At 45.6% G+C, this 26746-nt stretch overlaps 1 protein-coding gene across 2 annotated transcripts in view; it reads left to right on the top strand.

Moving 5' to 3' along the window:
• bms1 (BMS1 ribosome biogenesis factor) overlaps window positions 1-26746 on the top strand; it is a 101140-nt gene that overhangs the window by 19559 nt on the left and 54835 nt on the right. The window contains exons 5-10 of one of the 2 annotated variants that reach the window (XM_078199762.1): window positions 5404-5592; window positions 9841-9983; window positions 15605-15726; window positions 17580-17776; window positions 24301-24440; window positions 25977-26632. In XM_078199762.1, coding sequence (XP_078055888.1) covers window positions 5404-5592; window positions 9841-9983; window positions 15605-15726; window positions 17580-17776; window positions 24301-24440; window positions 25977-26632 — 1447 coding nt within the window. Of the gene's footprint in view, window positions 1-5403; window positions 5593-9840; window positions 9984-15604; window positions 15727-17579; window positions 17777-24300; window positions 24453-25976; window positions 26633-26746 lie in introns of both variants that reach the window. The other variant, XM_078199761.1, reaches the window with a different exon arrangement.

Genomic DNA, 26746 nt, shown 5'->3' with positions numbered 1-26746 from the left:
GGAGTGGGATAGCTTGATCTTGGTTTCAGATAAAGCTTGGCACAACATCGTGGGCCGAAGGGTCTGTTCTGTGCTGTACTGTTCTATATCTATACCTAATTCCATTTTCCACCACTTGGCCCATAGCCTTGTGTGCTATGGCCTTTCAAGTGCTTATCGAAATGCTTCTTAAATGTTGTGAGGGTTCCTGCCTCTACCAGGCAGTGAGTTCCAGATTCCTGCCACACTCTGGGTGAAAACGTCTTTCCTCACGTCTCCCATAAACCTCCTGCCCCTTAACTTATATCTGTGCCCCTTGGTTATTGACCCCTCTGCTGAGGGGAAAAGTTCCTTCCTAGGGCGGCACGGTAGCACAGTGGTTAGCACTGCTGCTTCACAGCTCCAGGGTCCCGGGTTCGATTCCCGGCTCGGGTCACTGTCTGTGTGGAGTTTGCACATTCTCCTCGTGTTTGCGTGGGTTTCCTCCGGGTGCTCCGGTTTCCTCCCACAGTCCAAAGATGTGCGGGTTAGGTTGATTGACCAGGTTAAAATTGCCCCTGAGATGCGTAGGTTAGAGGGATTAGCGGGTAAATATGTGGTGGGTAGGGCCTGGGTGGGATTGTGGTCGGTGCAGACTCGATGGGCCGAATGGCGGCCTCCTGCACTGTAGGGTTTCTATGATTTCTATCCACCCTATCTGTGCCTCTCATAACTTTGTACACCTCAATCAGGTCCCCCCTCAGCCTTCTGTGCTCCAAAGAAAACAACCCGAGGTAATCCAGTCTCTCTTGATCGCTGAAACACTCCAGCCCAGGCAACATACTGGTGAATCTCCTCTGCACCTTCTCTAGTGTAATCAGTTCCTTCCCATAGTGTAGCGACCAGAACTGCACACAGTACTCCAGCTGTAGCATAGCCAGCGTTTTATACAGCTCCATCGTAAACTCCCCGTTGTTATGTTCAATGCCTCAGTTAATAAAGGCAGGTATCTATATGCCATCTTAACCACCTTATCTACCTGTCCTGCTGCCTTCAGAGATCCATGGACATGCACCCCAAGGTCCCTCTGAGCCTCTGTACATCCGAGGGTCTGACTATTCATTGTAGATTCCCTTGTCTTGATAGTCCTTCCAAAATGCATTACCTCACACTTTTCAGGATTAAATTCCATTTGCGACTGTTCTGCCCATCTAACCAGCCCGTCTATATTGTCCTGTAATCTAAGGCTTTGCTCCTCATTACTCATCACGACACCAATTTTTGTCATCTGTGAACTTATTTATCTTACCTCCTACATTCATATCGGGATCATTAAAGTACACTACAAACAGGGGACCCAGCACCGATCCCTGTGAGATTGGGCCAGTGGGCTGACGAATGGCAGATGGAGTTTAATTTAGATAAATGCGAGGTGATGCATTTTGGTAGATTGAACCAGGGCAGGACTTAGTTAATGATAGGGCATTGGGGAGAGTTACAGAACAAAGAGATCTAGGGGTACAGGTTCATAGCTCATTGAAAGTGGAGTCACAGGTGGACAGGGTGGTGAAGAAGGCATTCGGCATGCTTGGTTTCATTGGTCCGAACATTGAAATCAGGAGTTGGGACGTCTTGTTGAAGTTGTACAAGACATTGGTAAGGCCGCACTTGGAACACTGTATACAGTTCTGGTCACCCTATTATAGAAAGGATATTATTAAACTAGAAAGAGTGCAGAAAAGATTTACTAGGATGCTACCAGGACTTGATGGTTTGAGTAAAAGGAGAGGCTGGATAGACTGGGATTTTTTTCTCTCTGTGATCTTATATAGGTCTATAAATAATAAGAGGGTAGATCAGCTAGATAGGCAACATCTTATCCCAAAGGTTGGGGAGTCTAAAACTAGAGGGCGTCGATTTAAGGTGAGAGGCGAGAGATACAAAAGTGTCCAGAGGGGCAATGTTTTCACACAGAGGGCGGTGAGTGTCTGGAACAAGCTGCCAGAGGCAGTAGTAGATGATATTGGAATAGTGTAGATTAGAGGGGCTTTAGATTGGTTTCACTGGTCGGCGCAACATCGAGGGCCGAAGGGCCTGTACTGCGCTGTAATGTTCTAAAAAAAAAAGTTAGATTCACTGGCCTGTAATTAGCTGTTTTTTTTCCCCTCCTATTTCCCTTATTATTTATTGTGAGGGGAATTGATTACTAAAGTACGGAGGTTATGCTTCAGTTGTACAGAACTGTCATGAGACCACATCTGGAGTATTGTGTGCAGCAATGGTTCCTTATTTAAGGAAAGATGTAAATACGTTGGAAGTAGTTCAGAGAAGGTTTACTAGACTAATACCAGGAACGGACAGGTTATCTGATGAGAAAAGATGGACAGGTTATGCTTGTATCCACTGTAATTTAGAAATCTAAGAGATGACATGTGTTGGGGGCCAGATCAGAAACTCCACAGTATATTATAAAGCTAGCCTAGCCCCCAGCTTCATTTGATTTTAGCATTAGTGCGAGCACAAGGTGTTTGGCTCCGGTGTGATTCAATTGACCCACTAGGAAGCTTTTATTAAAACAAACTTTATTTAAGAACGCAGTTAAAATATAAAAAGAGTGAGCATAACGTTTACCAATTGAAATACTTAAACATGACAAAGTATAATTCTTAACAGCAAGCTATTTCTATTGTTCCAATTTAAGTAATATTCCCACAGACATGCATTCTTCTTCAGGATACGTTAGCACAAAAAATATAGCTCATGTGGATGCTAGGTTTCCTGCCTTTTAACACGTCTGAACAGAGATCCAGAACGACACCTGAATTCTGACTCCTATACAGTCTCCAGAGAAAGATGTAACTAGAGCCTGCTTCCTGGCAGATCCCAGTCCCCAATCTTCAGAGCGAGAAAAAGCTATTTCTCTCGACAGCTCCCAAACTTGTTTCTCTCTGTGAGCCTAGCCCTGTGACTTTCCTGTCGATCAAACTAATCAAGCCAAACTCTGAAAAACGCCAGGGGAAAATACTAAAATAACGGATCTGCATTTGCCCAGATTATAAAACACACATTCCCACAATTCGGACCAATTATGCTTCTGCAGCATCAACATGTAGGCCAACGATTGTAGACAAAGTGGTACCGAAACATAGAACTGACTGCTAAAAATATTCTTCCCAAGCAACATGACACATACATTTCTTAAAGGCACAGTGTCATCATACTTGATCCTAAAGGGCCTTGACAGGGTGGATGTGGAGAGGATATTTCCTCTTGTGCGAGAATCAGGAACTAGGAGTCATTGTGAGTGATTTGGAATGAGGAGTCATTTAAGATGGATGAAGAGAAAATGTTTCTCTGAAGGGCGTAAGCCTTTGGAACTCATCTTCAAAAGGCAGTGGATGCAGTCTTTGAATATTTTAAGGCGGGGTGAACGAGATTCTTAATTAACAAGGGGGTGAAAGGTTATCGAGAATAGGCAAGAATGTGGGGTTGAAGTTAAAAGCAGATTAGCCATGATCTGAATGAATGGCAGGGCAGGGCTAAGTGGCTTACTCGGGATTCTGGGGGAGCTTTTCAGTGTAGATGCTGCAAGGTTGTTTTCTCTTGTGGGAGAGTCTAGGACCCAAGGCCATAATCTCAAAGTAAGAGGCTGCCCATTTAAAGGAGGAATTCCTTCTCTCGAAGGGTAAGTGAATCTGTGGAACTCTTCACTGTGTAGAGGCTGGATCATTAAGTTCAAAGCTGAAATAGATTTTTAATCAGTAAGGGAATCGAGTGTCACTGGGGATAAAGCGGGAAAATGGAGTTGAGGATCAGCCATGATCTCGTTGATTGGCGGAGCAGACTCAATGGGCCGAATGGCCTACTTCTCCTACGCTTTATGGTCATGTTCCTAATTTGTTCCTTTTTCCACAGTTGCTATGTGGCCTGCGGAGTACTTCCAGGATTTTCGTTGTATTTAAACAGCATCTTCAAACTTAGTAACATGTCCCAAAGCCCTTCACAGGAGTTATCCAGCAAAATATGACACAGCATGCGAAGATATTGGGATATCCTTGAGCAAAGAAGAGGTTTTGAGCTGCGTTCTTTATTAATAGACAGGCAAAAAGATTTTGGGTTAGAATTTCAGATTTTAGAGTCTGGACAGCTGAAGACATGGTCATTAACCACAGTGGTTAGCACTGCTGCCTCACAGTGCTAGGGACCCGGGTTCAATTCCCGGTTTGGGTCACTGTCTGTGTGGAGTTTGCACGTTCTCCTCGTGTCTGCGTGGGTTTCCTCCGTGTTGGTTGGGTGCATTGACCCGAACAGGTGCTGGTGTGTGGCGACTAGGGGATTTTCAGTGTTAATGTAAGAACTTACTTGTGACTAATAAATAAACTTTAATGTTGGAATGATAAATTGAGATCATTCGGAGTGGAGTAGCGACTCTAGAGGGTTGGAGGAGGTGACAGAAATAGGGAAGGGAGAGGCCCTGGAGAGATTTGAAGTTATGGATGAGGATTTAAACTTCAGTTTTTTTTTGTTGGACTGGTGGTCACTTCAGGTCAGCAAGCAGAGGTGTGCTGGGTGAGCAGGGAAAAGCTTGGTATGAGAAGAGTTTTGAGTGACTTGTTGTTTATGGAGGGTTTAAGATGGGATTTCAATTGAGCTTGTCTTTTTTGTTTAATAAAGGATGACTATAAACTCGCTTAATGGATTGAGTGGCACGGTGGGTTAGCATACTTATTACCTCTGTGAGCCAGCTTTTAAATCTGGTGTTACTTGTACAAAAGTCTTTGTCAGTTTGAAGGGTCTGGAAGGAGGAAAGATGAATCTTTAGGTAAAGGCCTCGGGTAGTTTATCCATAGAATCCTACAGTGCAGAAGGAGGCCATTCAGCCCATCGAGTCTGCACCCGACCACAATCCCACCCAGGCCTTATCCCCGTAATCCCATACATTTAACCTAACTAGTCCCCTTGACACTAAAGGTCAATTTAGCATGGCCAGTCCACCTAACCTGCACACCTTTGGACTGTGGGAGGAAAGCGGAGCACCCGGAGGAAACCCACGCAGACACGGGGAGAACGTGCAGACTCCGCACAGACAGTGGCCCAAGCCGGAAATCGATCCCGGGTCTCTGACACTGTTGAGGCAGCAGTGCTAACCACCGTGCCGCCATGTTTATGGCCCCGGTTATGGCACCGTGCCCCAGTTTATGGGTGTGAATCCTTTTCTGAGAGGAAGCAAACGTGGAGGAAATATTTTGCTGTTTCAGAGTTGATTTAACTGATGTGAGAATAGTTGCATGGATACTGGTGGCAGTGAAGTGTTAATTCCTACCCCATGCCCCAATGCACACGCATTCGTGAAAGCAACAAGTTGAAAGTGAAGTGTCGCGGAGATTTAACTCGAGGTTTTCTGCGAGGAATATTGAGTGGACTAAATGAGCCTCTCTCCTTCAGGTTTTAATGCTGACTGATGCCAGCTTTGGCTTTGAGATGGAGACGTTTGAGTTCCTGAACATCTGTCAAGTTCATGGTTTTCCCAAGATCATGGGGGTCCTCACCCATCTCGACACCTTCAAAAACAACAAGCAGCTGAGAAAGACCAAGAAAAGGCTAAAGCACCGGTTCTGGACCGAGGTCTACCAGGTATGAGTGACACATTGAAACATAGAAAATAGGAGCAGGAGGAAGTCATCTGGTCCTTCGAGCCTGCTCCGCTATTCGCTATCATCATGGCTGATAATCCAACTCGATAGCCTGATCCCACCCCACCCCCATAACCTTTGATCCCCTCCGCCTCAAGAGCTATATCTAACTGCTTCTTGAAAACATACAATGTTTTAGCTGCAACTACTTTCCATGGTAGTGAATTCCACAGGCTGACCACTCCCTGGGTGAAGAAATTTCTCCTCATCTCTGTCCTAAATGGTCTACCCTGAATCCTCAGATTGTGCCCCCTGGTTTTGGACTCCCCCCACCACCTCGAACATCCTTCCTGCAGCTACCCTGTCTAGTCCTGTTAGAATTTTATAAGTCTTTGAGATCCCCTCTCATTCTTTGAAACTGTAATCATAACCAACTCAATCTCTCCTCGTACGTCAATCCTGCCATCCCAGAAATCAGTCTGGTAAACCTTCTCTGCACATCATTCCTCAGATAAGGAGACCAAAACTACACACAATATTCTGGGTATGACCTCACCAAGATCTTGGATAATTGCAGCAAGACATCCCTGCTCCTGTACTCGAATCCTCTCACTATGAAAACCAACATAACATTTGCCTTTTTTACTGCCTGCTGCACCTGAATGCTTACCTTCAGTGCCTGGTGTGCGAGGCCACCCAAGTCTCATTGCACATTCCCCTCTCTCAATTTATAGCCACCCCAATAGTAATCTGCTAAAGTGGACAACCTCTCATTTACCCACATTATTCTGCATCTGCCATGCATTTGCCCATTCACTCAGCTTGTCCAAATTACACTGAAGCATCTCTGCATTCTCCTCATAGCTCACCCTCCCACCCAACTTTGTGTCATCTGCAAAGGTATTATATTTAGCTCCCTCATTTAAATCATTAATGTATATATATATAGTGAATAGCAGTAGAAGCTAAAGGTCTTTAGTTTAGAAAGGCATCATTTTGTTAGTGATTACTGAGAATCTGTAGCTGAGAATGAGCATATGGGAAAATGGCTCTTTCACTAACCACCCGGAAAAATGAAGTCCTCTTCCCGAATCCAGCTCCCACAAGAAAGCACTCCCCATGCCAGGTCGGTTAGGATCATTGCCAAGATCCTGGAAAATGTGGATCATTGTCCATATCTTTGGAGCTACCTCCTGATGAAGATAGCCAAAGATGATGAAACTCATCATCTTCATTTCCAATGTGGCAGCTCTGCCTTCAGCTGTCTGAGGAAACGAGTATTTTGAGAAGCAGGATATTCTGGTTAAGCCTGAGGCTGAGATCATGGCTTTCTCGACAGCTGTGATCGCCGTGCTCCAATGTGCTGCTGAGACATGAGCAATCTACAGAAGGCACCTCAAAACCCTGGAGCAGGGGCACCGTTGCTGCCCCTCGGGGCGGGGCAGTTGCCCGATCTCTCCCTGACAAAACCATGCTGAGTATCTTGCATTAATCCTTCCCTCTACAAATGGAGATTCATTTTGTCCCTCAGAATATTTTCCAATAATTCCCCTACCGAGACTGCAGAAATGCTTCATCATGTCCTCAGAACATTTCTGAAGTGGTCAAACAAAAGCAATAACTCACTGGAGAACTTGGCTTGTGACTGGGAGACTCTGTCGGGAATGAGCAGAGGCGAAACCGAGGCAACAGAGGGAGTGCACAAACCTCCAAACAACTCTCCGAGCACCACTGCCCCACGCGGCAGTGCCTGCAGATCGCCCATTGATCTGGGCAGCCCTCTCACAACTTAGAATCATGGAATCCATACAGTGCAGCAGGAGGCCATTCGACCCATCGAGCCTACACCGACAACTATCCCACCTAAGCCCGATCCCAGTAACCCCAAATAGTTACCCTGCTAGTCCCACTGACACCAAAGGGCAATTTTGTACGGCCAGTCAACCTGCACATCTTTGAACTGTGGGAGGAAACCCACGCAGACACAGGGAGAACGTACAAATTATACAAAGACAGTCACCCAAGGCTGGAATTAAACCCGGGTTCCTGGCGCTGAGAGGTAGCAGTGCTGACCACTGTGCCACCCTATTGAACTGGAATAGAAGCAAGTTGTTCTCGATTCTAAGGTTCTGCCTAAGAAGAGAACAAAAGACTGACAATCTACAATATATAAGCCAATTCTCGAGTGTGAGCTGAGTGAGCATTGCCAGATTATTTCACTTGGATGTCATCGTCGCCACGGCTTTTCAGCACAGGTTTCTGAACAGCAGTACGGAGCAGCGACCTGTGCTGATTTGACCTCCCTCCACTGTAGGTGCCCTGGCTAATTTGTGTACTTCACTTTTTTTGTGTCACAGGAAATATGAAGAGTAGAAAGTCAAATGTCTCCTCAAGCCTCCATTGCCATTCAGTAAGATTGAGTGACGTCCACTTTCCTGTCCTATCCATCAGATGCCTTGATTCCCTTGGTGTTCAAAAACCTATTGCTCGCAAATCAAATCATTGTTTAAACTATATTAATTTAAATTGTTTAACTTTTTTTTAACATTTGATCTGATGGATAGCACCTCCAACTGTGAAGCACTGCACTGAAATGTCAGCCTGGCTCGCGTTACTAGAACTACAGTGGAGGGGAGAGTTCTACCTTGGAGTGGTTGAAGTATTAAGAGAAGGGCGTCACGGCGGCACAGTGGTTAGCATTGCTGCCTCATAGCGCCAGGGACTTGGGTTAAATTCCGGCCTTGGGTCACTGTCTGTGTGGAGTTTGCTTGTTCTCCCTGTGCCTGCGTGGGTTTCCTCCAGGTGCTCCGGTTTCCTCCCACAGTCCCAAGGACGTGCTGGTTAGGGTGCATTGGCCATGCTAAATTCTCCCTCAGTGTAACCCGAACAGGCGTCGGAGTGTGGCGACTAGGGGATTTTCACAGTAACTTCATTGCAGGATTAGCGGGTAGGGCCTGGGTGGGATTGTGGTCGGTGCAGACTCGATGGGCCGAATGGCCTCCTTCTGCACTGCAGGGTTTCTATGATTTCAGTGTTAATGTAAGCCTTACTTGTGACACTAAATACACTTTAAAACTTTAGAGGCTTGATACATACCTGTGGGAGAAAGGAATAAAGCGATACGTAGTCAGGGTGATCAGAGGTAATTAGAGTGAGATGAGGCTGATGTAGCGCATTGACCAGATGCACTAAATGGCCAGTTTTTGTGCTGTAAACAGTCCAATGCAGTTGTCCTCCCTGGGCCTGGTCAGCCTTATCTGACATCACATTGCTGCCTCCCTCTGCATTGTTTCTGGTATTTGATTGTTTATTGATGCAATCTGGCACTTAGTGGGGAGGGGGGGAATCAAACTCCAACAAGCAGTGCACCAAATACTTTTGAGTGGAATCGGCAATCAGATTTTGCGCTGTACAAATAGTGCCATTCTCCTGAGTGGTCTTGCATATCAGTGCAGCAAGTGAGCTACGCGTTGTGTTAGGGACCAGATCAGAAACTCCAAGATATTTTATGATGTTAGACTAGACCTTACTTTTCCTTTTTGATTTCTGCATTTGGGCGAGCGTAAGGTATTTCACTCCAGGTATGACGCAATTGACCCAATAAGAAGCTTTTTTCAAAACGCTTTAAGAACATGGTTAGAATGTAACAAAAAGAATGAATATAACTTCAAAATACTTAAACATGACAAAGTATATATTTTTTAACATTGTTCCAATTTAGCAGTTTCCAGAAAAGGATATATCCTGAAACAGCAAGACTTCAGAGCAGTAAACCTAGTCCATTGCAACTCCCAGTCTTCAGAGATGGGAAGGGATGCCCCTCTCTGCAGCTTCCAAACAGCAACCAACCTTGAAATCTCTATGTAAACCGAGCTCCAGTCAGTCATATGACCTTGCTTATTTGTCAACCTAATCAAGTCCTACTCTGCACAATCCCAAGGGAACCCTAAAATAACAGGACAGCATTAGTTCAGATTTTTAAAAAGTCCTAGCAATTAGGATCAGTTATGCTGCTGAAGTAACAGCACTGTGCTACCATATACAGACCCAGCGGCTCCGCATGCATAGAATGGTCTGCTCCAAAATCCTGCACAAGAACCAAAACACACACACTTCTTAAAGGCACAGTATCATCACAATTGTCAGATAGCTTATTCTATGGCTGTCAGTGAGATACTGTTCCACTACTACTGATGGTGGTCAGTGCCTGTACTTTGTTAGTAACCTCAGCATCTTCTGGATTTTCTAGGGGGCAAAGCTCTTTTACCTGTCGGGAATGGTTCATGGAGAATATCAGAAACAGGAGATTCACAACCTGGGTCGATTTATCTCTGTAATGAAGTTTCGGCCACTAGTGTGGCAAATGGCACATCCTTACCTCTTGGCCGACAGGTAGGTGCAAGCTGTCTAAGTTCCCTTCAGAAAACTGGCTCAGGAATTCAATAGGAAGATGGGACCACCAGCAAGTACTGGGTAGATGAGGCTGGATTAAAATTCTGCGATAGAAAATAGGAGCAGGAGGAGGCCATTCAGCCCTTTGAATCTGCTCCGCCATTCATTACGATCATGACTGATCATCCAACTCAATAGCCTGATCTTGCCTTCCCCTCATATCCTTTGATCCCCTTCGCCTCAAGTGCTATATCTAACTGCTTCTTGAAAACATTCAATGTTTTGGCTTCAACTCACTTTCTGTGGTATAGAATTCCACAGGTTGACCACACTCTGGGTGAAGTGATTTCTCCCAGTCTCTGTCCTAAATGGTCTACCATGTATCCTCAGACTGTGACCCCCTCATCCTGGACACCCCCAACATTGGGAACATCCTTCTTGCATCTACCCTGTCTAGTCCTGTTAGGTTTTTATAGGTTTCTATGAGCTTCCCCCCTCATTCTTCTGAACTCCAGTGAATACAATCCTAACCAACTCAATCTCTCCTCATAATCAATCCCACCATCTTAGGAATCAGACTGGTAAACCTTCGCTGCACTCCCTCCAGAGCAAGAACATCCTTCCTCGGATAAGGAGACTAAAACTGCGTGCACTATTCCAGGCCCCACCAAAGCCTTGTACGATTGCAGCAAGACATCGCTGCTCCTGTACTCGAATCCTCTCTCGATGAAGCTCAACATAATTTCCTCTTACCCTTTTACATCTATTTATATGATTAATTCATCCACTTGAGTGCGAATGCTCCGCGCGTTAAGCCACAAAGCCGTTAGACTTGTCTTTTTAACATTACTCGTCCCGTTCTCTCTATGTTTCAATGAGGCCCTGTTTGAATCTGGCTCTTGGTCTCTCTGCCTATCACTTTTCTTATTCCCCTTCTATCTTTGGTTTTTGTCCTTGATTTCCCCCTGCCATTTGTTTTTTTTAAACCCTCCCCAACCACTCTAGCAAATCCTTCCCCCCCCAGGACATCAATCCCGGTCTTGCCCAGGTCTAACCTGTCCAGTTTGTGCTGGTCCCAATGTCGCAGGAAACTGAATCCCTCCCCCCTCACACCATCGCTTCAGCCAAGTTTTTATCCGAAATATCCTGCTCCGACTAGCACGTGGCACTGGTAGTTAACCTTAGATCACCACCTTTTGAGGTGCACCGTCTCAATTTTCTTCCTAACTCCCTACATTCTGCTTTTAGGACCTCGTCTCTTTAGGACCTCGTCTCTTTTTTTTGTCAATGCCATCGGTACTGATGTGTCTCGCGACCACTGGCTGTTCATGCTCCCCCTCCAGCACCCCCCCCCCCCCCCCCCCCCCTCCACAGTGTCCAATAGCCGCTCCAAGGCATCCTTGACAAAGGATGGCAAGGAGGCAACATACCATTCCAGAGTCTCGTTTGCAGCCACAGAAACGCATATCTATTCACCGTACAATTGAACCCACTATAACTATAGCATTCTCACACTTTTTACTACTCCCCTCTGCAGCAGAACCAACTGTGGTGCAACAAATTTGGCTGTTACTGCTTTCAGGGACCCGGGTTTGATTCCTGGCTTGGGCCACAGGGGATTCCAGTACAGCCTGCCTCGCCCTCTTGCTCTGCCTGGTGGTCGCCCATTCCCTTCCTGCCTGGGGAATCTTAGCCTGCAGTGCAACCACCTCTGGATTCGTGCTAACAATGATGCTCCGCCACGCGAATGCTCCACAGTGTCCCCAGCCGCCGCCGCCCCAGCTCTGAAACATGAGCTTCCAGGAGCTATCACTGGAGACACTTCCTGCACACATGCTGGCCCCTGGGCACTGGAAATGTTCTCGGCTTCCCACATGGAGCATGAGAGCACACCACTTGCAGGGGCCCTGGCAGACATATTTAAAATGTCAGTATTCACGGGGGAGGTGCCGGATGATTGGAGGGTGGCTCATGTTGTTCCGTTGTTTAAAAAAGGTTCCAAAAGAAATCCAGGAAATTATCGGCCAGTAAGTTTGACGTCGGTGGTGGGCAAGTTATTGGAAGGTGTGATAAGGGATAGGATCTACTAATATTTGGATAGACAGGGACTTATTAGGGAGAGTCAACATGGCTTTGTGCGTGGTAGGTCATGTTTCACCAATCTATTAGAGTTTTTCGAGGAGGTTACCAGGAAAGTGGATGAAGGGAAGGCGGTGGATGTTGTCTACCTGGATTTCAGCAAGGCCTTTGACAAGGTCCCTCATGGGAGGTTAGTTAGAAAGGTTCAGTCGCTGGGTATACATGGGGAGGTAGTAAATTGGATAAGACACTGGCTCAATGGAAGAAGCCAGAGAGTGGTTGTGGAGGATTGCTTCTCTGAGTGGAGGCCTGTGACTAGTGGTGTGCCGCAGGGATCGGTGTTGGGTCCATTGTTGTTTTGTCATCTATATCAATGATCTGGATGATAATGTGGTAAATTGGATCAGCAAGTTTGCTGATGATACGAAGATTGGAGGTGTAGTGGACAGTGAGGAAGGTTTTCAAAGTTTGCAGAGGGATTTGGACCAACTAGAAAAATGGGCTGAAAAATGGCAAATGGAATTTAACGCAGACAAGTGTGAGATATTGCACTTTGGAAGGACAAACCAAAGTAGAACGTACAGGGTAAATGGTAGGACTCTGAAGAGTGCAGTTGAACAGAGGGATCTGGGAATACAGGTACAGAATTCCCTAAAAGTGACGTCACGGGTGGATAGGGTTGTAAAGAGTGCCTTTGGTACATTGGCCTTTATAAATCGGAGTATCGAGTATAAAAGTTGGAGTGTTATGGTAAGGTTATATAAGGCATTTGTGAGGCCGAATTTGGAGTATTGTGTACAGTTTTGGTCACCTAGTTACAGGAAGGATGTAAATAAGGTTGAAAGAGTGCAGAGAAGGTTCACAAGGATGTTGCCGGGACTTGAGAAGCTGAGTTACAGAGAGAGATTGAATAGGTTGGGACTTTATTCCCTGGAGCGTAGAAGATTGAGGGGAGATTTGATAGAGGTGTATAAGATTTTGATGGGTATAGATAGAGTGAATGCAAGCAGGCTTTTTCCGCTGAGGCTAGGGGAGAAAAAAACCAGAGGGCATGGGTTAAGGGTGAAAGGAGAAAAGTTTAAAGGGAATATTAGGGGGGGCTTCTTCACGCAGAGAGTGGTGGGAGTGTGGAATGAGCTGCCGGATAAAGTGGTAAATGCGGGGTCACTTTTAACATTTAAGAAAAACTTGGACGGGTTCATGGATGAGAGGGGTGTGGAGGGATATGGTCCAAGTGCAGGTCAGTGGGACTAGGCATAAAATGGTTCGGCACAGACAAGAAGGGCCAAAAGGCCTGTTTCTGAGCTGTAATTTTCTATGGTTCTATGGTTCACGGCTTCAAGCTCTCCTGCCATTAAATCTAGCCGTTAGATAAAACTTCTGGGAGATGGGTGGCACGGTGGTTAGCAATCTTGCCTCACAGCACCAGGGACCCAGGTTCAATTCCAGCCTTGGGTCACTATCTGTGGAGTTTGCACATTCTTCCAGTGTCTGCGTGGGTTTCCTCTAGGTGCTCTGGTTTCCTCCCCCAATCCATGGTGAATTGGCCATGCTAAATTGCCCTTTAGTGTCAGGGGGATTTGCAGGGTAAATGCTTGGGGTTACAGGGATAGGGTCCAGGTGGGATTGTTGTTGGTGTAGATTTGATAGGCCGAATGGCCTCCTTCTGTATTGCAGGGATTCTGTTTGATATCAGATTATATCCAATTCTCTATGGCCCTTCTTTCCTGCTCTTCGTTACTATTGAATATAAACATTACAGAGGATAAACCACAAACAAAGACCTGAGAAACTACAAGTGATAAAGGTGTTAAATACTTAGCCGAACTTAACAATCAGCTCTCTCCCTTGTGGCCTCTACTACTGCTGCAGGGCAAGACCACCCTCTAAAGATTTAAAAGTTAGAAAGTGAGGAGAAAAAACAAAAAACATCTTGTTCCGCTCTGCACCAAATGTCTACAGCTCCGATTTCTGATTCCCATATTAATTCTGGCTGTGTCTCAGGATGAGGTCTCTCCCACAGTTGTGCAGAGGTGAGGCTGGTCGAGAGTGAGTTACAGATAGGGTGGCACCACTCCTGGAATTGGTTCCACTTTCCAAATTAATTGGAGTTTGCATGTTCTCCCCGTGTCTGCGTGGGTTTCCTCCGGGTGCTCTGCTTTCCTCCCACCGTCCAAAGGTGTGTAGATTAGGTTGGCTGCCCATGCTAAATTGACCCTAGTGTCAGGAGGATTAGCAGGGTAAATATGTGGGGTTACGGGAATAGGGCCTGGCTGGGATTGTGGTCGGTTGCAGACTTGATGGGCCAAGTGGCGGCCTCCTGCACTAGGGATTCTCGGATTCCATGAATTAGATTAGCTCCCTTCACAGAGAGAGGCGGGGAGAGTGGCAGAGCTGGAAAGGAGACGGAGGGGGGAGAGAGAGGGGGTGGAGGCAGGGGTGGAGAGGCAGAGCGGGAACGGTGAGGGAGCAAATGGCAAAAGAGTGGGCTGGTGGCACAGTGGTTAGCACTGCTGCCTCACAGCGCCAGGGACCCGGGTTCGATTCCCGGCTCGGGTCACTGTCTGTGTGGAGTTTGCACATTCTCCTTGCATTTGCGTGGGTTTCCCCCGGGTGCTCCGGTTTCCTCCCACATTTGGTGCAGAGGGGAGCAAGGTGCTTTTTGTTTTTTCTCCTCACTTTTTCTAACTTTTAAATCTTTAAATGTGCAGGTCCGGTTAATTGGACATGCTAAATTAACCCTTAGTGTCCCGGGATGTGATGAGTTAGAGGGATTAGCAGGGTAACTAAGCTGGGATAAGGCCTGGGTAGGATTGGTGTGGGTGCAGACTTGATGGGCTGAATGGCCTCCTCCTGCACTGTCGAGATGCTATGAAAAGAGGCAGAATGGGAAAGAAGTGTCGAAGGAAAGCAAGCTATCGGTCAGTTACAGGAATACAGCGGGTGAGTCTCACAAGCTGTGCTGCTCAGGAATTATTTTGGTGATTTAGTTTTGTTTTATTTGATTTGTTTTAGTGTATTTTATATTCAGTGATTTGTGTGATTTTGCAGGTTATTCTGGTGAGGAATTCACAATGCTGCATTTGAATGGGTCTTCCAACTTGTACAATTGTAATACCCAAAGGTGCCAAATCCTGGCTTTTACTTTGATTTCTATGAGACCCTGTAATACACAAAGTTGTTCGTTGAATAATTTGCGATTTTCAAGAACATAGGAGTATGGAGTAACTATTCCTTTCCTCTATTAATCATGACCTTGATGTAAAAGAAAAAATATTTTTTGCCAAGATCATCAGATTATTTTGTGTGTATTTTACTGTGGACCCAGTAGTGAAAACCTCGCCCCAGAGACTCTCAAATGACGACTCAAATCTGCAAGTGTGGGAGAGAACTCAGCGAGCCATTGTTAACAAATACTTACCCCCACAAACTGCCGCTGAACTTGGGCTTGTGTCAACCAAACCCAACTTTCCAATGTACCAACGTGTAATCCCTGAGTGGAAAACTGCGAATAACATTGAGAAATGTTGCTGCTGTTTCAGGATGGAAGATCTTACCAATCCTGAGGATATACGCAAAAATCAGAAGTGTGACCGTAAAGTTTCAATGTACGGGTACCTACGCGGGACATACCTCAAGAAGAGCAGTCAAACTCACATTCCAGGTATTCCTCAAATCCATTGTAATTGCTGATGGGTTTAACTGTGTCATGTGGTGAGGAGTTAAACTGTACAAACCAGAAGAGAGAGGCCTGTGGTCTGTGCTGTGTTTGATGCTCCCTGCTGGGTCAGTTGGAACATCATGAATGGTTTCTTTTCCCCTTGGGGGAGGGGGGGGGAAATAGATCTAAGGTAAGGAGCAGAAGGTTTGGATTGGATTGGGCGGCACGGTAGCACAGTGGTTAGCACTGCTGCTTCACAGCTCCAGGGGCCTGGGTTCGATTCCCGGCTTGGGTCACTGTCTGTGTGGAGTTTGCACATTCTCCCCGTGTCTGTGTGGGTTTCCTCCGGGTGCTCCGGTTTCCTCCCACAGTCCAAAGATGTGTGGGTTAGGTTGATTGGCCCGGTTAAAAATTGCCACTTCGAGTCCTAAAATGCGTAGGTTGGGGGGATTAGCGGGTAAATGTGTGGGGGTAGGGCCTGGGTGGGATTGTGGTCAGTGCAGACTTGATGGGCCGAATGGCCTCCTTCTGCACTGTAGGGTTTCTATGATGTGAGGAAAAACCTTTTCACTCAAAGGGTGGTGGAAGTCTGGAACTCACTGCCTGAAGGGGAGGCAGAGACCTTCATTGCATTTGAGAAGCATTTAGATGTGCACTTGCAGTGCAAGGGCATACAGAACCATGGACCAAGTGCTGGAAAATGGGATTAGAAAAGTAAGGTGGTTTGTCTTTGACCGGTACAGATGTGATGGGCCGAAGGGCCTTTTCCTGTGTTGTATACCTCGGAGTCTGGCTGTGGCATATGGGAGGGCAAAACACATCAGACGGAGTTCGCTGGATTTCAGCGAAGCTACAGGTTCAACTCTGATGGTGGGACTTTAGAACAGGAATAGACTGTTCAGCGCCTTGAGCCCACTTAATTATTTTAAATGTCTCAATGAGATCAATCCTCAACCTTCTAAACTCCAGTGGAGTTTCTGCAACTTTAACCAACCTTACTGAGCTGTGCTCACGTTAAAAGTGGCAACTTCTTGGAGGATCTTTGGCAGCGCTTAAATAGATCTCAATTTTGGGTGAGATGGGAGGGAGGAACTTTGAGTTTTGTGGGTAGCACAGTGGTCAGCACTGCTGCCTCACAGCGCCAGGGACCCGGGTTCGATTCCTGGCTTGGGTCACTGTCTGTGTGGAGTTTGCACGTTCTCCCCATGTCTGCGTGGGTTTCCTCCGGGTGCAACGGTTTCCTCCCACAGTTTGAAAGATGTGCTGGTTAGGGTGCATTGACCCGAACAGGCGCTGAAGTGTGGCGACTAGGGGAATTTCACAGTAACTTCATTGCAGTGTTAATGTAAGCCTTACTTGTGACTAATAAATAAACTTTAAATGTTTTCTCATTGTGCAGCTTGTAAAATTTACCATCTTTACTAATCATATGCTAGATTGTTCTGTGAGAGTACAAGGACTGGGGACATGAGGGGGGAGGTCACAGATTTAATGTTTTAAGCACAAAATGCAGAGGGAATGTGAAGGGGAACATATTTACACAGCAAGTGGCGATGGCCTTGAACTTGCTGCCTAGGAGAGTAGTGGAAGCAGAACAGTGAATGATTTCAAAAGGAGATTGGGTGGGTAAACCAGCAAGGCTATGGGGATTGAACAGAGGAGCGGGATTGACTAGATGTTCCCCAAGGAGCTGGCATTGACTCGAAGGACTGAATGGCTTTCTGCTATGCCATAAATGTCTCCATGACTGTTCAGTATATATGACCCTGTTTATTCGTAACTTCTTCACTTGGATTCATTCTTCGCTTGGACTAATGCAATCTCCATGCTTAAGTCATGTCCTTTTGGTTTTCCAGGTGTGGGCGACTTCACAGTGAATGAAGTTGGCTTCCTTCCAGATCCCTGTCCCCTCCCACAGCAGCAGAAGAAACGATCCCTGCATGAGAAGGAGAAGCTGATCTATGCCCCAATGTCTGGTGTTGGGGGTATTGTTTATGATAAGGATGCTGTGTATATTGATCTTGGTGGGAGTCATGCACACAGAGAAGAGGAGGTAACATTTCATTTTGCCTTTTCTTGCCAGCTTCATTGGCTCCCTTCCTTCCCATTGAAGGGAGGGAGCCAGTGCTCCCAGCCTTCCAATACTTGGCCCAATTAGCAATTGAAATGTGATCTGATTTGATTTGGTTTATTGTCACGTGTATTGGTATACGGTGAAAAGTATTGTTTAATGCGCGCTATACTGTTGCAAATGGCAGGTTGATCTCTGAGAACTAATACGCAACCACTCTGAGAAGTACCTCCCTTCATAACCTGTCAGAGTTTGAGAAGGAGGATTATCTGCACTTCAACAGCCTTTAGTGGTCAAATCAAAATAATTACCTGAGACACTCTGTAAAATCAACAAGTAACTCTTCATTTATCTAACAGTGAACAGGTTAACTAAACTATTAACAAACCCAGTAAAACACAATTCTAATAGAATGCTGTTCAGATAATTACAATTCCCACATACTAACAAGAAAAAGTAGAATTTTTAGTCACACTCCAAATGCAATCAGCTTTGTCGTCTTCCGGGACCTTCTTTCTTCTTTGCTGATTTCTTCTGCCTTCTCTATCTTGTTTTGGTGCCTTTACGACTGAGATGAGGCTTTCTTATAAGACATAAATGTCACTGTTATCTCTCTCTCAGCTGAACTAAGCTGTTACTCGGCAGGTACTGGCAGCCAGTCTTCTGGCAATCTCTGGAGCTGGGAGCTGGTTTTGTACCCCTGATGTCATACCAAAATTCGCACAATAGGATTGGTTTACAGGTCATCAAAACATCAAATTCAAATCCGATTGGCTGCTGTTATTCAAATGCCTATTTTAAATTGGTTAAAATTCAAAAACATGTTCTGATTGAAATGCCTAAAGCCTGTTACCAAAGCAACCCTGTTGCTTTTGCCTCTGATACGTTGTTTCAGTCTGGGTGCTTGATGCACCTGCACCCTTTAACTGTCCAAGCATAGCAAAAAAACTACCTTTTTTAAACAGACAATGCTATTTTGCAACTCTTAGCATCTTTACAAATTTTTAATAATTTTACCAGCATTAACTTCTCAACAATACAGACAAAGCACACTGCACATAGAGAAGGAGAGGAGAGAGCGCAGGATGTAGTGTTACAGTCATAGCTAGGGTTAAAAGAAAGATCAACTCAGAAGCTGGATCTGAGTGCTTGTCTGGGTACCCTATCCAGGTCGGTCGCTTTCCGTGGGTTGACTTTTGCGAAGGCTGCTCTGACGTCTGCAATGATGAGCTCGGATAGGGGTTCATCTGAGGCTTCCAGGATGGAAGGCGTGCTCTTGCTGACCTCTTGCTCAAAACGGGCATAGAATGTGTCAAGCTCATCGGGGAGAGGTGCATTGGAGCCAGCAGTTTTGTAGCCTGTTGAATCTTACCGACCTTGCTATAGTCGGCGGGAGTCCGTATGGCTAGCCTGGGACACTAGCTTGGTCTGGTACTGTCTTTTGCCATCTTTGATGGATCTCCATCGATCATATCTATATTTCTTGTATAGGTCAGATCATCTGACTTGAACGCCTCAGACCGTGACTTCAGTGAGCAATGTATATCCCTGTTGATCCATGGTTTCCAGATGGGAAATACACGGATTTGCCTCTTTGGCATACCGTTACTAATGAGGTCAGATTAAGTGATGTTGATGTCCTACTTAACAGTGGTAAATTTCACAACCGGTAAAGACAGGATACAAATGTGCAGAGCAACAACACAGGCATAGTTTGAAAAGAAACATTGAAACATCAGGCCCTGTAAGTTTAAATACTGCATAACAAACCAACTAAAATCAGCACAACTTAAATATTACCTGGTGAAAGTTTTTTTAAAAAAGAGAGTGACATAGAAATCATAGAAACCCTACAGTGCAGAGGAGGCCATTCGGCCCATCGAGTCTGCACCGACCACAATCCCACCCAGGCCCTACCCCCACATATTTTACCCGCTAATGTACGCATCTCAGGACTCTAAGGGGCAATTTTTAACCTGGCCAATCAACCTAACCCGCACATCTTTGGACTAACAAGCTTAATCTAAAGGGTAGTCATGGCACTGGAACTCGCACTCCTGATGTGCTCCTCCTGCACTATGTGGGCAGTATTGAAACTTTACGTCCCTGGCAACCACGTGTGCAGGAAGTGTGTCCAACTGCAGCTACAGGCTAACCACATTTCGGCACTAGATAGGCGTCGATGAACTGGGGAGCATCCACAATGCTGAGATTCCCGTGGGCATCATGTTTAGTAAGGTGGCCACACCGCAAGCAAAGATTGAATAGACCGGAAAGGGATAGTTGGCCATGAAGACAGAGTGCAGGAGACGCCTCTGGCGATGACCGTCTAACAGATGTACCATCTTAGATACTGTTTGGGGAATGACTTCTCGGGGGATAGCAACAGAAGCCAAGTCCGTGGCACCACGGGTGGCTCTGCTGCACAAGAGGGGAGGAAGAAGAATGGCAGGGTTATAGTGATAGGGGGTTCAATAACAAGGGGGAACAGAGAGGTGTTTCTGCAACTGCCAAAGAGACTCCAGGACGGTATATTGCCTCCCTGGTCCTAGGATCAAGGATTCCTGGAGCAGTTACTGGACGTTCTGAAGGGGAAGGATGAGCAGCCAGTGGTCATGGTGCATAGCAGTGCTAACGTCATAGGTTTAAAAAAAGATGAAGCCTTCCAAGCCAGAATATAGGGAACTCTGATGTGAATTGTAGAACAAAGAACAGTACAGCACAGGAACAGGCCCTTTGGCCCTCCAAGCCCGCACCGCTCCCTGGTCCAAACTAGACCATTCTTTTGTATCCCTCCATTCCCACTCCGTTCATGTGGCTATCTAGATAAATCTTAAATGTTCCCAGTGTGTCCGCCTCCACCACCTTGCCCGGCAGCGCATTCCAGGCCCCCACCACCCTCTGTATAAAATACGTCCTTTTGATATCCGTGTTAAACCTCCCCCCCCCACCCCCCCCCCCCTCCCCCTCTCACCTTGAACCTATGACCCCTCGTGAACGTCACCACCGACCTGGGAAAAAGCTTCCCACCGTTCACCCTATCTATGCCTTTCATAATTTTATACACCTCTATTAGGTCACCCCTCATCCTCCGTCTTTCCAGTGAGAACAACCCCAGTTTACCCAAACTTTCCTCATAACTAAGCCCTTCCATACCAGGCAACATCCTGGTAAATTGGCAGGTCTTGCTGCAACTGTACGGAACCTTAGTTAGGCCTCATTTGGAATACTGTGTACAATTTTGGTCACCACACTACCAGAAGGATGTAGATGCTTTGGAGAGGGTATAGAAGAGGTTTATTAGGATGTTGCCTGGTCTGGAGGGTATTAGCTATGAGGAGAAGTTGGATAAACTGGGTTTGTTCTCACTGGAACGACGGAGATGGACGGGTGACCTGATAGAGGTTTACAAGATTGAGTGGCATGGACAGAGTGGATAGTCAGAAGCTCTTTCCTAGGGTAGAAAAGTCAAGTACTAGGGGACATAGGTTTAAGGTATGTGGGGAAAAACTTAGAGGAGATGTGCGAGGCAAGTTTTGTTTTTACACGGAGGGTGGTGAATGTCTGGAACACGCTGCCCGGGGAGGTGGTGGGAGCAGGTACGATAACAGCATTTAAGGGGCAACTAGACGAATACGTGAATAGAATGGAAATGAAAAGATACGGACTCCGTAAGTGCATACTGTTTTAGTTTAGGCAGGCATCATGATTGGCGCAGGCTTGGAGGGCCGAAGGGCCTGTTCCTGTGCTGTACTGTTCTTTGTTCTTTAGATGGCCCCAGCCATCTAAAGCGTGTTTTTTGCATGTACTTCGCAACAGTTGTCAATTTACAATTCGCTTGGTCAGCTTAAATTTTTCGGAGCATTTCGTCAATCACAATGTGATTTCTCTGGTATTGCATCACTAAAAGGACTTTCTGCTGCTGTGTGGACGGCACGGTAGCACAGTGGTTAGCACTGCTGCTTCACAGCTCCAGAGTCCCGGGTTCGATTCCCGGCTCGGGTCACTGTCTGTGTGGAGTTTGCACATTCTCCTCGTGTCTGCGTGCGTTTCCTCCGGGTGCTCCGGTTTCCTCCCACAGTCCAAAGATGTGCGGGTTAGGTTGATTGGCCAAGTTAAAAATTGTCACTGAGATGTGTAGTTAGAGGGATTAGCGGGTAAATATGTGGAGGTAGGGCCTGGGTGGGATTGTGGTCGGTGCAGACTCGATGGGCCGAATGGCCTCCTTCTGCACTGTAGGGTTTCTATGATTCTATGAATATTGCTACAATATTCAAATTTTCACACACTCCTTAATTCATCATTAGCAAATTATCCGTTAAGAATTTAGCTGGTGCTCTCGCCCCCATCCATCTTTCCATTAATTTATTCATAGACTTCCTGCAGTGCAGAAAGAGGCCAACCAGCCCATCGAGTCTGCACTGACTCTCTGAAAGAGGATCCCACCCAGGCCCTCCACTCTGCCCTCTCCCCATAACCCCACACATTTACCACTTAACCGACACATCTGTAGACCTTGGGTGACTGTGTGGAGTTTGCATGCTCTCCCCATGTCTGTGTGGGTTTCTTCCTGGTGCTCCATTTTCTGCCCACTGTCCAAAGATGTGCAGGTTAGGTGGATTAGTGGGGATGGGGCTTGGGTAAGATGCTCTGTTGAAGAGTCGGTGCAGAATGGCCTCTCTCTGCAATGGAGGGACTTTATGATTCTATGTCATGTGTTTAAAAAAGTTTCATTTCTGGACAATTCAATGCATAATGATGGAGGCGCATTTGAGGCAATTGTTGGCCATATTTTAACAATTCCTGGGATTTACCTCCTCCCATACCTGCCCAACTCCTACCACCCGTTATAGCTCCCAAAATGGTTTCTCCTCGTACTATTTTTTTATAATTCTTTTATGCAGATGCTATTCGAACAGCCCTGAGATGCTGCTAGCATTCTATTCTCCATCTTTGGCGTCACTGCCAAAGTGCCCATTTACACCATAAATTAATACTTTCCCAGACATTATATTTTTAGGATTTTGGGCATTTGATCCATAAACATTTCTCTTTGAATTGGCAACTCCAGTTAAAACCAAGAGCATATCCATGTTTTAAATCATAGCACAGTCCAATAATTTAAACACGAGTACAGATTTGGAATTTCCAAGTGGAATCACTGCAATCTCCCATACAGCCAGTTAAACTCCATGGAAGAACTATACTCTTAAATATATATATCAAAGCCTGACCAAGCTTCATAGCTATTTAATAAATCATCCTTAATCTAAATTTTATCCATGAATTTCAAGAGAATGTCCAAATCTCCTTCATTGTTCAGTTCTTGAGTAGTTAGTTCCAAGGCCACTTTGAGGTGGAACTTCCTCCCTTGCTTTCTTCTCAGTAGAATCGTAACCCATGTCCATTTATTGAATATATTTTTCCATTGATTGTAAGATTGTGTTTCACAAAACAGTGGTGGAAAATGATATCCTACCACCCTATTCCTGGTTTCAATCATCTTTCTTCAGAGAGACTCCAGTTACAGTCATAGTGATACAGTGCAGGAAAGGCCCTTTGGCCCATCGAGTCTGCACCGACAATAACCACCACTAAAGTCACGCTAATCTCATTTTCCTGCATTTGTCCCATATCCTTGAATATTATAATGTTGCAAATGCTCACCGAAATATTTTTTAAAGGTTGTAAGGTTTCCAACCTCCACTACCTTCCCAGGCAGCGCATTCCAGATTCCCACCACCCTCTGAGTGAAAAAGATTTTTTCTCAAATCCCCTCTGAATCTCCTGCCCCTCACCCTAAACCTCGGCCCCCTCATGATTGACCCCTCAACCAAGGGGAACAGCTGCTCCCAACTCGCCCTGTCCAAACCCCTCAATCTTATACACCTCAATCATGTACCCCCTCAGCCTTCTCTGCTCTGGAGAAAACAGTCTGTCAAAAAACAACTCATACTCGCCTTCTGTGTGGAAGTAAATCTGTCCCCAATCTTCACTTTCAGGCGACCATTCTCTACAACCAATGTCAAATAAACTCTCAAGCCTGGTTGTGAAGAAGATACTGAGAGTAGGATGCTTTGGTGGAGTCTGTTTGTTGCTTGCTACTGAGCTTATTTCTCCATTCTAACATTGTCCACATGCTGGCTGAGTCCTCATTAGATACTCATCTAAGTAGAATTGACTAATCAATACCTGTTCACCTTATTACCTTAAACTATAGGTATTTAACACCCAGCGACAGAACCTATTAGATCTGTCTCTCTACTTTGCTTAAGACGCTCCAAGCTTTTGGTCATCTGACCAAATATTTCCTTATATGGCTGTCATTTTTTTTGTTTTATAATGCTCCTGTACAGACTTTGGGATGGCATAATGGTGCTATCTAATAAGTTATTCGTATTATAATTGTTATTACTATACAATAGAACATCCATTATTACTATATCAGCAACACTATAGAAGATTTGATGCTATATGTTTCTATAAAAATGTTCTTTTGTTTGTAGGAAGAGCAAAGGCCAAACCACGAACTGGTGCAGAGTCTAATTGCAACACGTAGCACCATTGACACCAAGATGGCATCTAGCAAAGTCTCCCTCTTCATGGACTCAAAGCCACTGGCATCTGAGGAATTGGAAGAAAGCGGGTCGGTAGAAACGTAGATATTTTTAATTTCAACCCATTCACTCGTAACCTCGGTCATTGGAAGCTTGACCAATTCTGATGTGGTTGTGAGCAGTAGCAGTTTTGTCATGCCATCGTTGTCCTGGAAGCTGCACAATGACCCATTTCTGTGGTTTCCCAAAGGCTGAGGAAGCTCCAAGTTGGCCAGTTATCCTCCCCCAGGTTTTGAGAAGGCATTTGAAGTGCCAGTGTCACCTTCAGCACCCAGCACAGCAGGTGTAAGCTCACTTGCTGATTCTATGACTGGAAAGCAATTTTGTAAAATCAGTTTAAATCCAGTGGCTTCAAAATATCTAAGGGTTTCCGTGTTAACTCATCGTTATCACAATTATGCAGCTTTCTAGAAAGAATCATAGAAATCCTACAGTACAGAAAGAGGCCATTCGGCCCATCGGGTCTGCACCGACCACAATCCCACCCAGGCCCTACCCCCATATCCCTACATATTTTACCCGCTAATCCCTCTAATCTACGCATCCCAGGACACTAAGGGGCAATTTTAGCATAGCCAATCAACCTAACCCGCACATCTTTGGACTGTGGGAGGAAACCGGAGCACCCGGAGGAAACCCACGCAGACACAAGGAGAATGTGCAAACTCCACACATACAGTGACCCAAGCCGGGAATCGAACCCAGGTCCCTGGAGCTGTGAAGCAGCAGTGCTAACCACTGTGCTACCGTGCCGCCTCTCTTGAGGCTTTTCTTTCTGGTTGGTGCTCTGTAGCTACAATGCAGAAAAAATAAATATTAAAAAGAGTTTTCATCCAACAACCTGCTCTGAAAACTCTGCTTGTGTTTTTAAATTCCACCACAGCAGCTGACACAGTCTGCTCCATTTTAAAACCATTAAAAACAATCCAAAAGGTTATATTTGAAAATAAAGCCAATTTGCCCCCTCGGCTATCGTTAGCAGATCTTTTAAAAGATTCCAGGATCCAGATACACATCTTTCCCAAAAACAAATCAGTTTTTCCTTAGGCCATAGTCTTGTACCGAGTTCCTTTGAAACCCATCCATTAGTTTCTGAGAGATATTGTTTACAGACAAACAGACTAAAATCATAGAATCCCTACAGTGCAGTTGGAGGCCATTCAGCCCGTTGGGTCCACCAACTCTCTGACAAAGTGTTTTACCCAGGCCCTTTCCCCTGCTCTATCCCCATAACCCCACACACTTACCATGGCTAATCCATCTAACCTACACAGCATTGGACTGTGGGGAATAAAAACCCAGAGCACTCGGAGGAAACCCATGCAGACATGGGGAGAATATGCAAACTCTACAGTCACCCAAGGCTGGAATTGAACCAGCATCCCTGGCACTGTGAGGCATCAGAGCTAACCACTGTGACACACTTACACAACGAAGAAAAATATTACTTTTGCCCATTTCGGTGACGCAGGTTACAAAATGTTTGTTCCTGGAACAGGTTGGATATGAAACCAAATTTTCTGTGGGAAAAAAAATTATAACTCCCATTTCTGCCCATGAAACAGATGCAGGACGCCTAAAGAGGAGAAACTGTTTGACCCAAAGAGCGGACGGATGCGTCGCAAAGCTGTCTTTGGTGATGGTGGTGATGATGATGATGATGATGAAATGACTGAAACTGAGGAACAAGAATCCGATACTGCAAGTGAGGATGAGGCAGAAGATGAAAGTGAAGAAGAGACTGGCAATCAAGGCAAAATTGATTGTGGAAGAGAAATTTATCCACGACCACTTAAAGTCTTGAAGCTGGAGGAGAAAGAGGCAGAGGTTGCAGTTGAAAAACCTGTATTCGCAGATGCTGATGACGACTTGGAAATAGATTCAGAGACAGAGGTGACTGATGATCCGGATAATGAGTCCGATGATGAAGAACAGGACTTGACTTCTGATTCTGAAGTTTTTGTGCACTCCAGTGATGAAAGTTTGAAGGAAGACTCGAAGGTGAAAATAGATTTGCGAAGACCTTTGAATGGCAAGCAGAAAGATGAGGAGCCAACCTTAAACTTGGAGATGGATTCTGATGAAGATGATTTGGACTCCACAGTGGAACTGAGTGATTCTGGGATTTCAGAGAGCAAGGTGCTGAACCAAGAAAGCAGTGACATTGAAGAACATAGCGAAGATTATGAAGAAAAGATCAGTTCAAGCTTCGAAACCACAGGTATGTCAAGTTATTTCTGGGCCTGTCTGAGCGAGACATTGCTTTGGGCCTAATCTGTCGCATTCATTTTGAACAATAAAAACAAGTAAAACTAACTGCTTTTAACACTGAATC

Source organism: Mustelus asterias, chromosome 28 (genome assembly GCF_964213995.1).
Source record: "Mustelus asterias chromosome 28, sMusAst1.hap1.1, whole genome shotgun sequence".
NCBI classification, from domain to species: Eukaryota; Metazoa; Chordata; class Chondrichthyes; order Carcharhiniformes; family Triakidae; genus Mustelus; species Mustelus asterias.
This window is presented reverse-complemented; position numbering and strand designations above follow the sequence as displayed.